General features: G+C 36.2%; 1 protein-coding gene across 1 annotated transcript; it reads right to left on the reverse strand.

Moving 5' to 3' along the window:
* Positions 1 to 4861: 4861 nt before the first annotated feature.
* On the reverse strand, positions 4862 to 5490 carry LOC110912737 (histone H2B). The gene has a single exon (XM_022157535.2). The coding sequence runs from the start codon at positions 5413 to 5415 to the stop codon at positions 4990 to 4992; it is 426 nt and encodes a 141-aa protein (XP_022013227.1). The 5' UTR covers positions 5416 to 5490; the 3' UTR covers positions 4862 to 4989.
* Between the last annotated feature and the right edge of the window lie 6796 nt (positions 5491 to 12286).

A 12286-nucleotide genomic window follows, 5' to 3' on the forward strand; every position in this document is an offset into this window, starting at 1 on the left:
CAATCTTGACTTTGACTTTCGAAACACGGGGTGTTACAACCACCACCATAAAACAAATCACAATCGAGATCCAATCATGCTAACTATTAACACATCATTAATAATTTCACATTAACTCACCAAGACAAACAAGACAAGCAGAAAATTTTGTATACCCTGGCTAACAGATGTGAGTTTATACCACCAAACAGTTGAAAATCGTCTCGAGAGTCTTCACCCTCGCCTCCACCAAACAGCATGACAGTTTTGCCCTAGTTTGGCTACTCTGTGTGTGTGTGTGTGTGTATGTTTTGTAGGTGTGAAATCTAATGCAGTTTCAATGTGTTAGGGCTTTACGCGGATGTCGTGGCTATCGTCGGAGACTTGGATGAATTTGAGGCCTCCGTCCTTAACAAAAATAAACATAGCCGGTTCATTTTTCCGAAAATTTGTGGGGAAGAGAGCGACAGAGAGAGAAAGAAATAGAGTCGTCGGTTCGTTTTTCCAGAAACAATCACCCAAAACAGTACCGGTGGTTCATTTTGCAGGTTCGATTGTTTGATGCTCACCACCGCCTCTAGTTCTGTAGTTTCACCGGTGTTTTGCATGTTTTCTACAATAGCGGTCCAATGTATGCATATGTTCGGTTTAAACTGAAATTGTCTGATGTATAAGTTTATACCACCAAACAGTGACGTTTTTGCCCTAATTTGGCTACTGTGTGTGTTTTGTAGGTGTGAAATCTGATATATGGTGTGTTTGTAAGTGTAACAATCGTAGATGTTAGTGGTGGGTTTGAGTGGCGATGAGATGTAGTGTGGGGTGAGTTATGGTCGGGTGGTGGTGGGGGGGATGTTGGTGACGGGTTTGAGTGGTGGTGACAGGCGATGTGGGGTGTGTGGAGGTGGTGGTGGTCTAATTGGGTGTATGAAGGTGGTGGCAGGTGGGTGGTGGTAGTGATGGGAACAGACGGTGGTGGTGGTGATGATGGGACCAGGCAGTGGGGTGTATGGAGGTGGTGTCAGGTGTGTGTATGTATAGAATTATAATTATAAATACATATAATAGTTTAAAACAATTCTTTATTTATTATGTTAATGATTATTTATTTTTGTATTTAGAGTAAAATGACCAAAATACCCTCATTTGGGGTCCATTTGGTTAGATTTAACCCTAAAAATTAACTGAGTTATGGCCAAATGACATAACTTGTAAGAGTTTGCAAACATCGAGTACGTTTTTTGTACTTTTTAAACATAAATGACACACTTTGCAATGTAGTGATAACATAAAGGACGATTTTTTTTAATTTACTCTGTAGAAAATTGTAACAAAAAACCCTCATCCTCGCATTTACGTGCTAAAATGTTGACTCATGAGAGTAGATTTAAAAAACAAACTGAATCGAATTTCAATACCTCTTGTTCCAATCTCTGCAATGACATCACCACATGAATTTTCAAATAAAAGTGTTGTTGTTTGCCAAATATGCGAAAAACCAAGGCATAAAGCATCTTTTTGTTATCATCGGTAGCACTTTGGGCTTTTCTATTATACAGAAGAGACAACCATGATCAAGTTTGGTAAATATATAGCTAGCTATACAAACTTAAAAGTAAAATTCTCCCGAAAATTTTATTTAGAGTGAATTTCAAGGATTGTTCTTTATCTTTATATCCGTTTTCAGGCGTTGTCCTTTATGTTCAAAATTGACGAGTTTTGTCCTTTATGTTTTCATATCATACACGTTTTGTCCTTTAGGCCTAACCCAGTTAGTTTTTTCAGTTAAATTTGGTCATATGCTTTGCACATGAAGGCATTTGTGTCAGTTCGAGGTAAGTTCAACGGCAGATTTACAGCTCAAAGCTTCTGAAACCTTTGAATTGACAAAAATGCCCTCATGTGCAAAGCACATGGCCAAATTTAACTGAAAAAACTATTTGGGTTAGACCTAAAGGACAAAACTCGTCAATTTTGAACATAAAGGACAACGCCTGAAAATGGGTATAAAGATAAAACACAATCATTGAAATTCCCTCTTTTATTTATAAGGTAAAGTTCTTGTACAAATAATCTTAACATACTAAACATACAAATTGAAGGAAAACTCAAAAAGACAAGGTGGCATTTTTGTAATTATCAATAACTATCAAAGTTACTCTACAAATATACCTAAAAAAACCTAACCACTCCCCCCACCCCCCAAAAACCTAAAAAAAACCTACCCCCCCACCCCCCAAAAACCTAAAAAAACCTAAACCCCCCCCTCCCCCAAAGCTAAAATGCTAAAAACTAAACCCCCAAAAAACCTAAAAAAATCTAAAAAAATAAAAAAAAAACACACAAATTATTTTATTTTATTTTTTTAACATTTTTTATTAAAAAATCGCTACTTTTAGTAGCAGCCAAAAAAAATTTTTTTTTTTTTTTGCTAACGAAATGTAGCGATTTTTTAATAAAAAAATGTTAAAAAAAAAAATTTTGTGTTTTTTAGGTATTTTTGGTTGTAACTTTGATAGTTGGTGGTAATTACAAAAATGCCACCTTGTCTTTTTGGGTTTTCCTTCAATTTGTATGTTTAGTATGTTAAGATTATTTGTATTTGATCTTTTGCCTTTATTTATATATTGGCTTAACATATGTCCTCGGCGTTTCAAGTTTCGAGGATCACAATTGACACATAACTTGATATTGTCATGCTAAAAGTTACGGGTACTTTGATTTAAAGTTTATTAGTTACAAGGAATAAATGGTACTGTAACTCCATGGTATTACCAATTATTGTGGCTCTCTCGTTGTTAATGGACATTTGAGTTTGCCTTTTTTTTTCTATTGCTAACAAAGATTATTAAAAGAATTTAAATGTGTTAGATTGTATCAGATTATCCATTACCCATACACCCAACAATCAGTGGCGGACCCAGGATTTTATTTCAATGGGGTCCATTTTCGGGTCGGTCCTCGTTCGGGTCGAGTCAAAGTGAGGTTTGAACTAGATTTAAAAAAAATAAAAAGAAAAATAGTCTTATCAAGGATTGAACCCATGACCTCTTGGTGGAAAAGAGGGAAATTTACCACTACACCAACTTTCTTTTTATTTCTATGGTGTCCACCTAATTGTATTTATGGGGTCCATATACAATTTAATATACCGAATCTACTATTTTTTTTAAAAAGATTGGGGTCCGGGGACCCCGGTGGCACCAATGTGGGTCCGCCCCTGCCAACAATCATGGCCCATTAATCAAGTAATTGACTGATTTCGGACAAAAATTATGTATGGTTTCATTTATGTTTACTAATGTAAATATGAATCACTACTACAAAACTTGTTATGTTACAACGGATAAAAGTTGGTGAGTGCTACCCACCACCACTATGCCACCTACTAGTCACCACCACCCCCACCTTGACCCCCCCCCCCCTCCCTCCTCTCCCATCATTGTTGTCGCCATCTCTGTCGATGCCTCGTTTTTAATTCGGAAACAAGTCGGTTTAGAATAAAGAAGAAAGTTGAAGGAGTGAAATGTAAAAGAATTAAGTTTATTATTATTTTTATAAGTTATTAAACTATTTTCCATGGTTAGCAAGTTATATTAATTAATAGGGTTGTTCATTTTAACCTAAAACGTGACCAAATCTAAAGTCACCAAAACCCGAATTAGAGAATATCCAAAAAACCCGAACGTGTCGGTTATTGGGTCGCTTTGGTTTGGAATCTTTGGTATTTAGAACATCAAATTTTGAGACTTTAGAATATTATCATATCATATTGTCAATTATGTTTGAACTTTGACAATATTTTTCTGTAGCATATCGACAATAATTTGTAAAAAAGGAAACATTTTTTTATTTACATCTAAATCCGAAAACCAAGCAACCTGACCTGAACTAACCAGAACTTTAAATAAGTTGGTCATCGGGTCACTTTTTCCCAGCTCAAAACCCGACTCGAAAAACTCGCAACCCAAATATTACCCCTAATATTTGTGAAAAATAGCACATAACATTTTGTTCAATTCAATTTCCAAATAATGATTTAACTAGTATTTTTAGCTTATAACAAATGTTAGTTTATTTTTGTGTTTGTGTTTACATGTGTAATGGACTAAAATGGGCCCTTTGTATCCGTTCAACTTGTGGTTCGTGGGCTAATGATGCAAGCCTAGCCTTCTTGGATTTCCAGTCAATATATAAAGAATAAGTCTTAGAGCATTCACATCCAATCCACTAAAAGTATACATATATTTCACTAAAAAACAACTCTTATATCAATATATTTCCACTAAAACCAAATACTTTTTCTCTCTCATTTTCAATATATATTACATTTTTTTCTCTTTCACTCACAACCACTTTCAATATATATTAAAAAATTATAGTAGGTGAACAATGTCCCCCAAATATACAGATGAACAGTAATATTTTCTCTCTCCTCCACTCACAACCACTTTTTATACTCTTACATTTTAAAAACCTCACACACTACTGGATGGGAATGCTCTTAATTCTCTTCTTTCATTTCCTTAAAATAATCATTTTTCAAACAACTAGTATTCAGGATTCATGTTCGGTAACAAAACTGTTAAAAAAACAGACGTAAAAATGTTCGGTAACAAAACTGTTAAAAAAAACAGACGTAAAAATGTTGAATTATACACGCGCATAACGGTGTGTTAACTAGTCAAAAGATAGATTGAAACTTAAAACAACATAGATATGAATAACTAAGTTGACAATTAAAAAAAATCAATAGCTACTTGTCGTACTCATTTTTTTAACTCTACAGATAATGGACAATAACAACCAAATAAACAATGCCTTCCCCTTAAAAGTTAAAGAGTAACAGCCTCGCACTCGCAGGAAACAAACGATATATCACTGATAGAACAAAATGCTAATAAACATATTTTTAATTAAATTTGTACTGAACAAACACATTCATTCAATATCAATTCAAAGAGTCAATACCCTACAAAGTTCAAAACTATCAAGTAACATTTTGAAATTCTAAGAGCTAGTGAATTTGGTGACGGCCTTTGTGCCTTCAGAAACAGCATGTTTGGCCAATTCACCAGGAAGAACAAGCCGCACAGCAGTCTGGATCTCCCGAGATGTGATGGTGGGCTTCTTGTTGTAGCGGGCGAGCCTGGAACTCTCCTGAGCGAGCTTCTCGAAGATGTCGTTGATGAAACTGTTCATGATTCCCATGGCCTTGCTGGAGATTCCGATGTCAGGATGAACCTGCTTCAACACCTTGAAGATGTAGATCTTGTACGTCTCCACGCTCTTCTTCGTTCTCTTCTTCTTCTTATCTGCAGAGGCGGCTCCGGCTTCTTTCGGCAGTTTCTTCCCGGCCTTTGGCTTCTTCTCCGCCGGTGCTTTCTCTTCCGCTGGCTTCTTCTCGGCGGGCTTCTTCTCTGCCTTTGGCGCCATTGGTTTTTTTGGGGAAATTGAAATTCTAGGGTTTGAAATTTGGGGGGATTTGATTGATTGATTGTGTGTGATTGAAAAAGGTTACGGGTGTTGGTTATATATGAGAGGGGAATGTGTTTTTTATTGGATGATTGGGTTGTCACGCGGATCGGTGACGTGGCATGAGAATGGACGGTTGTGATTGCTCAGCTTTGGTGTGAAGGGTGGATTATGTTTATTTCTCATCTCTCTCGTCAACAAAAAAACAAATGGACATCATATTTTATTTTGAAAATCAGAAAATCAGGTGGACAGCCATTTTAGTTATAAAGCTTTTAAAGGTTTTATATTTTTTGTAATGTTTGCATTTATAAATGTTAGGGGTTGTTTGTTTGTGTCTGAATGGAACCATCAGAGGTTCACATCTGATTCGGTTAGATGTAGAGATGTTTGGTTCATTAAGACATCACCTCTGAATGGAGCCATTCAGACTGAATGGTTCATAAAAATTTGATATCTGAATGGAATTTTGACAAGCTTGCCCTCATCCACACCGCCCCCTCATCTCCACATTTACCGAATCAACATAACCGCCACCACTGTCGGCCGGCCTGAAGCCGTCGCCGCCGGAGTCTTCACTGTCATCAACGTCAACGGCCTATCCTAATCATTATCATCGACACCTCTATTAACGTCATTCATCACCGGAAAACCAAACGAACCCAAGTCAAAATCTAGATATAAGAAAAAGCACAGAGTTGCCTGAAACGATAACTTATCGGAGTCGAAACACCGACGCCGCTCGCGGCGTCGCTGCCACCGTCGCTACTCCTTTTCGGTCTCTCTTTCCCTCCGACTCTTCTCTCTCTCTCTCTCTCTTCTCGTTCCTATCCTCTCCCTCTTCTCGTTTTCAAGTGGTTGCGTAGGAGAGTACAAGGAAGGTGTGTAGTGGTAGGAGGTTAGGGGTGCGACGGTCGGAGATCTGACCAGAAACCGGCTCCTGTCGCCGGAGCTTGAGAGGAGTCAGAGGGTGCAACTGGTTGTTTTTGAGTTAGGGTTGTAAGAATGTTGATGGTGATGGGGTTCTATGTCTGTGTTTTATGTGTGTATGATATTAGTGAAGGTACAGAAAGAGGAGATAGTTAGAGGGGTAAAAATGTTATTTTACACAGTCATTCAGATGTGCAACCAAACAACACTTTACTGGTTCAGAGCCTATTACCCATTCAGACCTCTTATTCATTCAGCACTTATTGATTCAGATGTTGCCAAACAGCCCCTTACTAGTTGATTTTCCGACCCCGCGTTGCGGTGGGGATTTAATGTCTGCAAAACACGTGCCCACAACGGCATGCGGATACCGAATATCAAAACATAGGTAAAGACGTAGTAACGATAGTTACTCCGTCCTAAAAACGATTTTAAATAATCTAATATATAATAGCAGGACCCACACATCCTACACGTTGAAAATTCGGTTGTTTTCAGTTCAGTTATGACGTTACTAACACGTTAAAATATGGATAAGCTTGGTACCGGTAATGGCACTGAAAGTACCGACCCCGAAATTAATCGAAATTAAGTATCGGCACCAAAAATGCTCGGTACTATACGGTATGGTATTTGAAGGTAAAAATAAGTAAATACACGCATTGTGCTAGACCAGTGTCGAACCGAAAGTAACGATTCTAAAAACGGCAAAAGGTGGGTACCAAATTGGTATCTAAAATGATTTGGTATAGTAAATTTGGTACTGATACGATACCGGTTTGATTACAGGATTTGATACCATTAAATGTTACAATTCATTCGTCACAGAAAAAGACAAAAAAGAAACAAAAGAAGTTGTATATATAAAACCTCACTCAAACGAAATACAATTTACTTACCACTTGTATGAAAAACAATCTAAACGGTGCAATTACTTGCGTTGCTACGTGGCATGAGCTCAAAGGTGATATTAGGGATGAGCTCGGTACCGAAAACCCCCCAAAGTGGGTACCGGTACCGAATATACCTGGTACGACATCGGTATTTGAGGGTAAAAATAGGTACCGAAAATGTCAAAAGCCGGTACAGAAAATGTACCCGATTTGGTAAATTCGGTACCGGTTGCTTATCCCTATGTAGTGTTACTATTCATTTGGTTTTGTTTTTAAGATATAGGTAATGTACTTATGTTTTAATAGAGTAGGATAAAATACAAACCACATTTCGCATACAAGCTGTAAAAACTATTTAAAAAGTGTCACGTGACATCCAATCATTTATAGACAAATGATAAAATAATATCCTAAATAATATCAATTATATTGAATTCCCTGTAAATATACTAACAAGTAATTAATTCTTTATTTGGATCTTTCTTTTGTTTACAATGTGCTGATTAAGAAAAGTGTTGATATGATTCAAATATGTGCTAAAATCAATTATTTTGCTTAATTTTCATGTGCTAATATAATTCAAATGTGTTACTTTTATGTATTGTTTTGATATATGCTAATTTAACTTTTTTTAAGTGCTACTTTTATGTATTGTAGGATAAACATGGGTTGTACCAGAACCAACCCCATGTTTTAATTGAAAGAAACTCAATAATATTAGGACGCCTAAATATGCTAGATTTGCGCCAGAGTTTGATCTTAATATTATATTATATTATATTATAGTAATAACATTATATAAGATTGTGAACTAAGTGAACAAATCCTGACCATTGATTTACATCATCAAATCATAAAACACATTAGTGTATTTTCATCATCAATCTTGACCATTGATTTATACTTGTGTTTTTTTTATACACTAGTGTGTTTTTTTAATTTATACAGTAAATTACAAAAATCGTCATTTATACATGTCACTCATTGCAAAACGTGTCTTTTATCTTCAATAATTACAGAAAACGTACTCGATGTTTGCAAACCCTTGCAAGTTATGTTCTTTAGCCCTAACTCAGTTAATTTTTTGTGATTAAATCTGACCAAGTTAACCCCACGTGAGGGTATTTTGGTCATTTTACTCTCATGTGGGGTTCATTTGGTCAGAGTTAACCACAAAAATACCATCATGTGGGTCCATTTGGTCAAATTTAACCACAAAAATTAGCTGAGTTAGGGCGAAATGACATAATTTTCAAGGGTTTGCAAACATTAAGTACGTTTTCTTTAATTACTAAAGACAAAGAACATGGTTTGCAATAAGTGACGTACATAAAGGACGATTTTTATAATTTACTCTAATTTATACTTGTGTATTAATAATCAAAGGCTATGATTAGTTCACTATTGTTCACAATCAAAGAATTGTTCACTAATGAACCTAGCCCTAACTTCATTTATATACATTCGTTATTAAAGAAAAGCTATAATAGTCTAACCTTGTGTGTAAAAATATGCTAATGTGGGGCTATCTTGGGGATCTAAATTGGAAAATAATTTATGATTATTAGTGTAAAGAAATATCAAAAAGCATTATTCGTTCAAAAAATATCAAAAAGCATATACTAGCAAAATCTTCTTTCTAGGTGACCAATCTTACCAATACTTTCAACATTTGAGGCAGCAGTGTTACAGATAATACAAAGGAAAGTGGGAACTATAAGGCTATACGGTATGGGGGTTGGCCCCGGCCCGTCGCGGGTCGGCGACGGTCCACACACCGTGCCGCCCCCTACCGTCTCCGTCTTCTCCGTCCGAAAAGGGACGTTGGCGACGACGCAAAGATGTGGGCCCCCCTATTAAAATATGACCGTTAATAATAAAAAAAAAAAATTAAATTTCTATTTTTTGAATAAAGCCAAACGGCTAGATTTTTAAAATATATAAATTAAACCCCCATTTTCACTATCAAACACCAAATTAACTTCCACAATTCACCATTTTCTCCTATAATTTTTACACTCTCTTCCACTACACTCTCAACCTTCTTCCAACTTTCCTCACGTTCGCGCGTGGATGGTTGTAAAAGACGACCCAAAATGGTCGCCCATTCCTAACGAGGTGGCGATGGCGAAACGCCAAAAAACATCGGAAACGGGTAGTTTAAGCGCCGGTGGGTCGGACGCGAGGTGTCACATTAACTTAAATGATGACGCCGACTATGACGAAGACGAGTATAACGTACGTGAACCCGACCGTCCACCGGGCCGAGACAAAACAAAAAAGGAGCGGGCCAAGGGAAAAGGAAAGGAAACGGTGGACCCGAACATGGTTGAGTTTATGGAACACCTAAAAGTGTACAACGACATATCGGCCCAAAAGTCGAAGACGAAGGAGCGGGCCGTCGAAGAAAAAAGCCGTGCATCGGACGAGAAGTTAAAAGAAAAGGTCCGATTGTCGAATGAGAAAATCCGAATCTCCGATGAAAAAATTCGGCTTAAGGAATGGGAAATAATGATGATTAATGTCGAGAACGAACCCGAGCCGAGACGTTCGATGTTGAAAAAACTACAAGACGACATCATGAAAAAGCATCAAATTATTTAACTTTATGTTTATTTTTATTAAGTCTTTTTTTTAAGTTTATGTTTTTTTTTAATATTTATGTAATGTGGGTTTAATATTAATGAAAATATTTTATTAGTATATTTGTCAAATGTTAAAAAAAATAAAATAATAAAAAAAATAAAAAAAACATGGTGAGGACTATGACTAGGATCATCCTACCATGCCTTGTAGTTTTGGAGGATGGAGCATCTTAGTGAGGATTGTGACGTGTCGCCTACGTGGCGGACCATCCTCCAAGGATGGTCCATCACCATACCATGTAGTCTAAGAGTTTCAGGGTATCCAGCTAATCATTAAAGAAAGATGTTATTAGGCTATAGGGTGTGGTCATGACTTTTATGACCATCATGATCCTCCATGTTAGTGTCATGTAATCCACCTTTAATCCACCATCCAAAACCACTACCCTAAGGGTGTGGTCTTGAACCAAACCACTAACCCCTTTTTTATTAATTTATCTTTGTCTAGAGAAAAAAGGAAATGATTTGTTGAAAAAATGGAAAGGAGGACCATGGTTGCCATGGTTTAATCCATGCAAACCATGGTGGATCAATCAAGGGGGTGGTGTAGCCTTTTATTCATGTTCCTAGATGGCAAATAATGTCTTAATCATGACCCCCACACCCTATAGCCTTATGATGAGAATCTTGGCCATGATCGATAAGTAGCAAGTGGTCTACTATCATTAACGAAGTGTATATATAGTAAAAGGGTCGTTTGATGACTGCAATGAATGATGCCTAGAAAGGATCATCATCTGAGCATGTGGAGCAAACATGATTTCAAAATCGGAATACTCACTCAAAGGAGAAAGGAGAAAATATAACGAGTTCTATTTTGCTTCTAACTTTTGTTCCAATATGTAAATACAAGATATATTACTCACGTCGAGTAGTTATGCTTGCTTAGCTTTATGAGAAATCGTTAGGAAACCTCATTTGCAATGCGTCTCTCATGTCATGTAAACTTGCTAATTGATACCACACGATAAAGAAAAAATCAAGTATATTTGATCTGTTGAATAAACTTTTATCGAATCGTAGATAAAATAAGCATGTCGCAAGACTATACTCGAAATTTTGTAAAACGTTATATTATATGACTGAATAAACAAAAATGTAAGTTTTGTTAATACTACGCTTTTGTTTCGATCACTTATACATTACTGTCCACAACATAGTTTAAGACTAAAATTTTTGTCGAGACGTAGATAAAAACAAATACTCGCAATAACATACTCGAAATTTTATATAACATGGTATCTTAAATCTAAAAAGTCATAAGCAAAAAACAAAATACTCCCAAAAGTAATAACAATAACAAAATAAAAAGTTATATAAAAAATAAAAAAATATTGCAATTGTTCAACATTTTATTAATTTAAAAAGTTTGAGAGATCTAACAATTCAATGTAAAAAAACTAATTGACATGCATATAAATGTAAGCTTTTATTATGACAATGACATTGCTTTATTATTAGCCTATTGGGTATGGGGTTAGCGGGAGGTCTGTGGAGCAGTCACGTAGGACAATCAAGACCCCCAACAACGTCCCCCTCGAGGCTAAGCTCGGCATGATCATGGCACCCTCCATGTTCTCCACACCCATAGGGCGGATGTAGAGGTAGGTTAGGGGTTGGGCGCGCTACCCCTCAACTTTGTCGGTGGAGTGTAAATCAGTATATTTTTTTTTCTTTTCCGTTTTATGTATCCGGATAGGACACATCTAGATTCATAATTTTTTTTGTTTTTTTGCTACCTAAATTTTCTTCTAAATTTCACTACTGAATTACAAATATCTAATAAACTTAGCAAAATGCCTTTCGAAAAAATAAATCTAGATAAACCTTACATAAGGACATCATCCGGTGCCTCCTCAATCCTCATGATACGCAATTTTCATGCATATGGGCCTGGGCCTAGTTTTTGCTGTTATTAACATCAGCTGATTAGCCCATACAATATATTTTCCTCACGATAATAACTCAATAGTCCATGGTTTTACTTTTTAACAATTATTCTTAACCCTCAAGTAATCTGTACTAGAGGTGTAAAAATCATTTTTTTAAATAACAGTCCGGTTAAAAACCGACCCGTTTTTTTCATCAAAAACAAAACCCGGCTTTTTTTTATATAACCGATTTTTAAACTCAAAACAGTAACTGCTTTTAACCGGTTTCAAAAATCAAGTATATTAACCGGTCTACAAACCGCCGATTCAGTTCAGGATAAAACCGGTTTTCAAAAATACCGGTAAAAATAACCAGTTTTTTTTTTTTTTTTTCCAGTTTCGGTCATAAAACCGGTTTTTTTACACCACTGATCTAAACGGCCATAAACAGACTCCATAAAATTATGAATTCAACAGAATATCATAGAGACTG

Source organism: Helianthus annuus, chromosome 8 (genome assembly GCF_002127325.2).
Source record: "Helianthus annuus cultivar XRQ/B chromosome 8, HanXRQr2.0-SUNRISE, whole genome shotgun sequence".
Taxonomy (NCBI): Eukaryota; Viridiplantae; Streptophyta; class Magnoliopsida; order Asterales; family Asteraceae; genus Helianthus; species Helianthus annuus.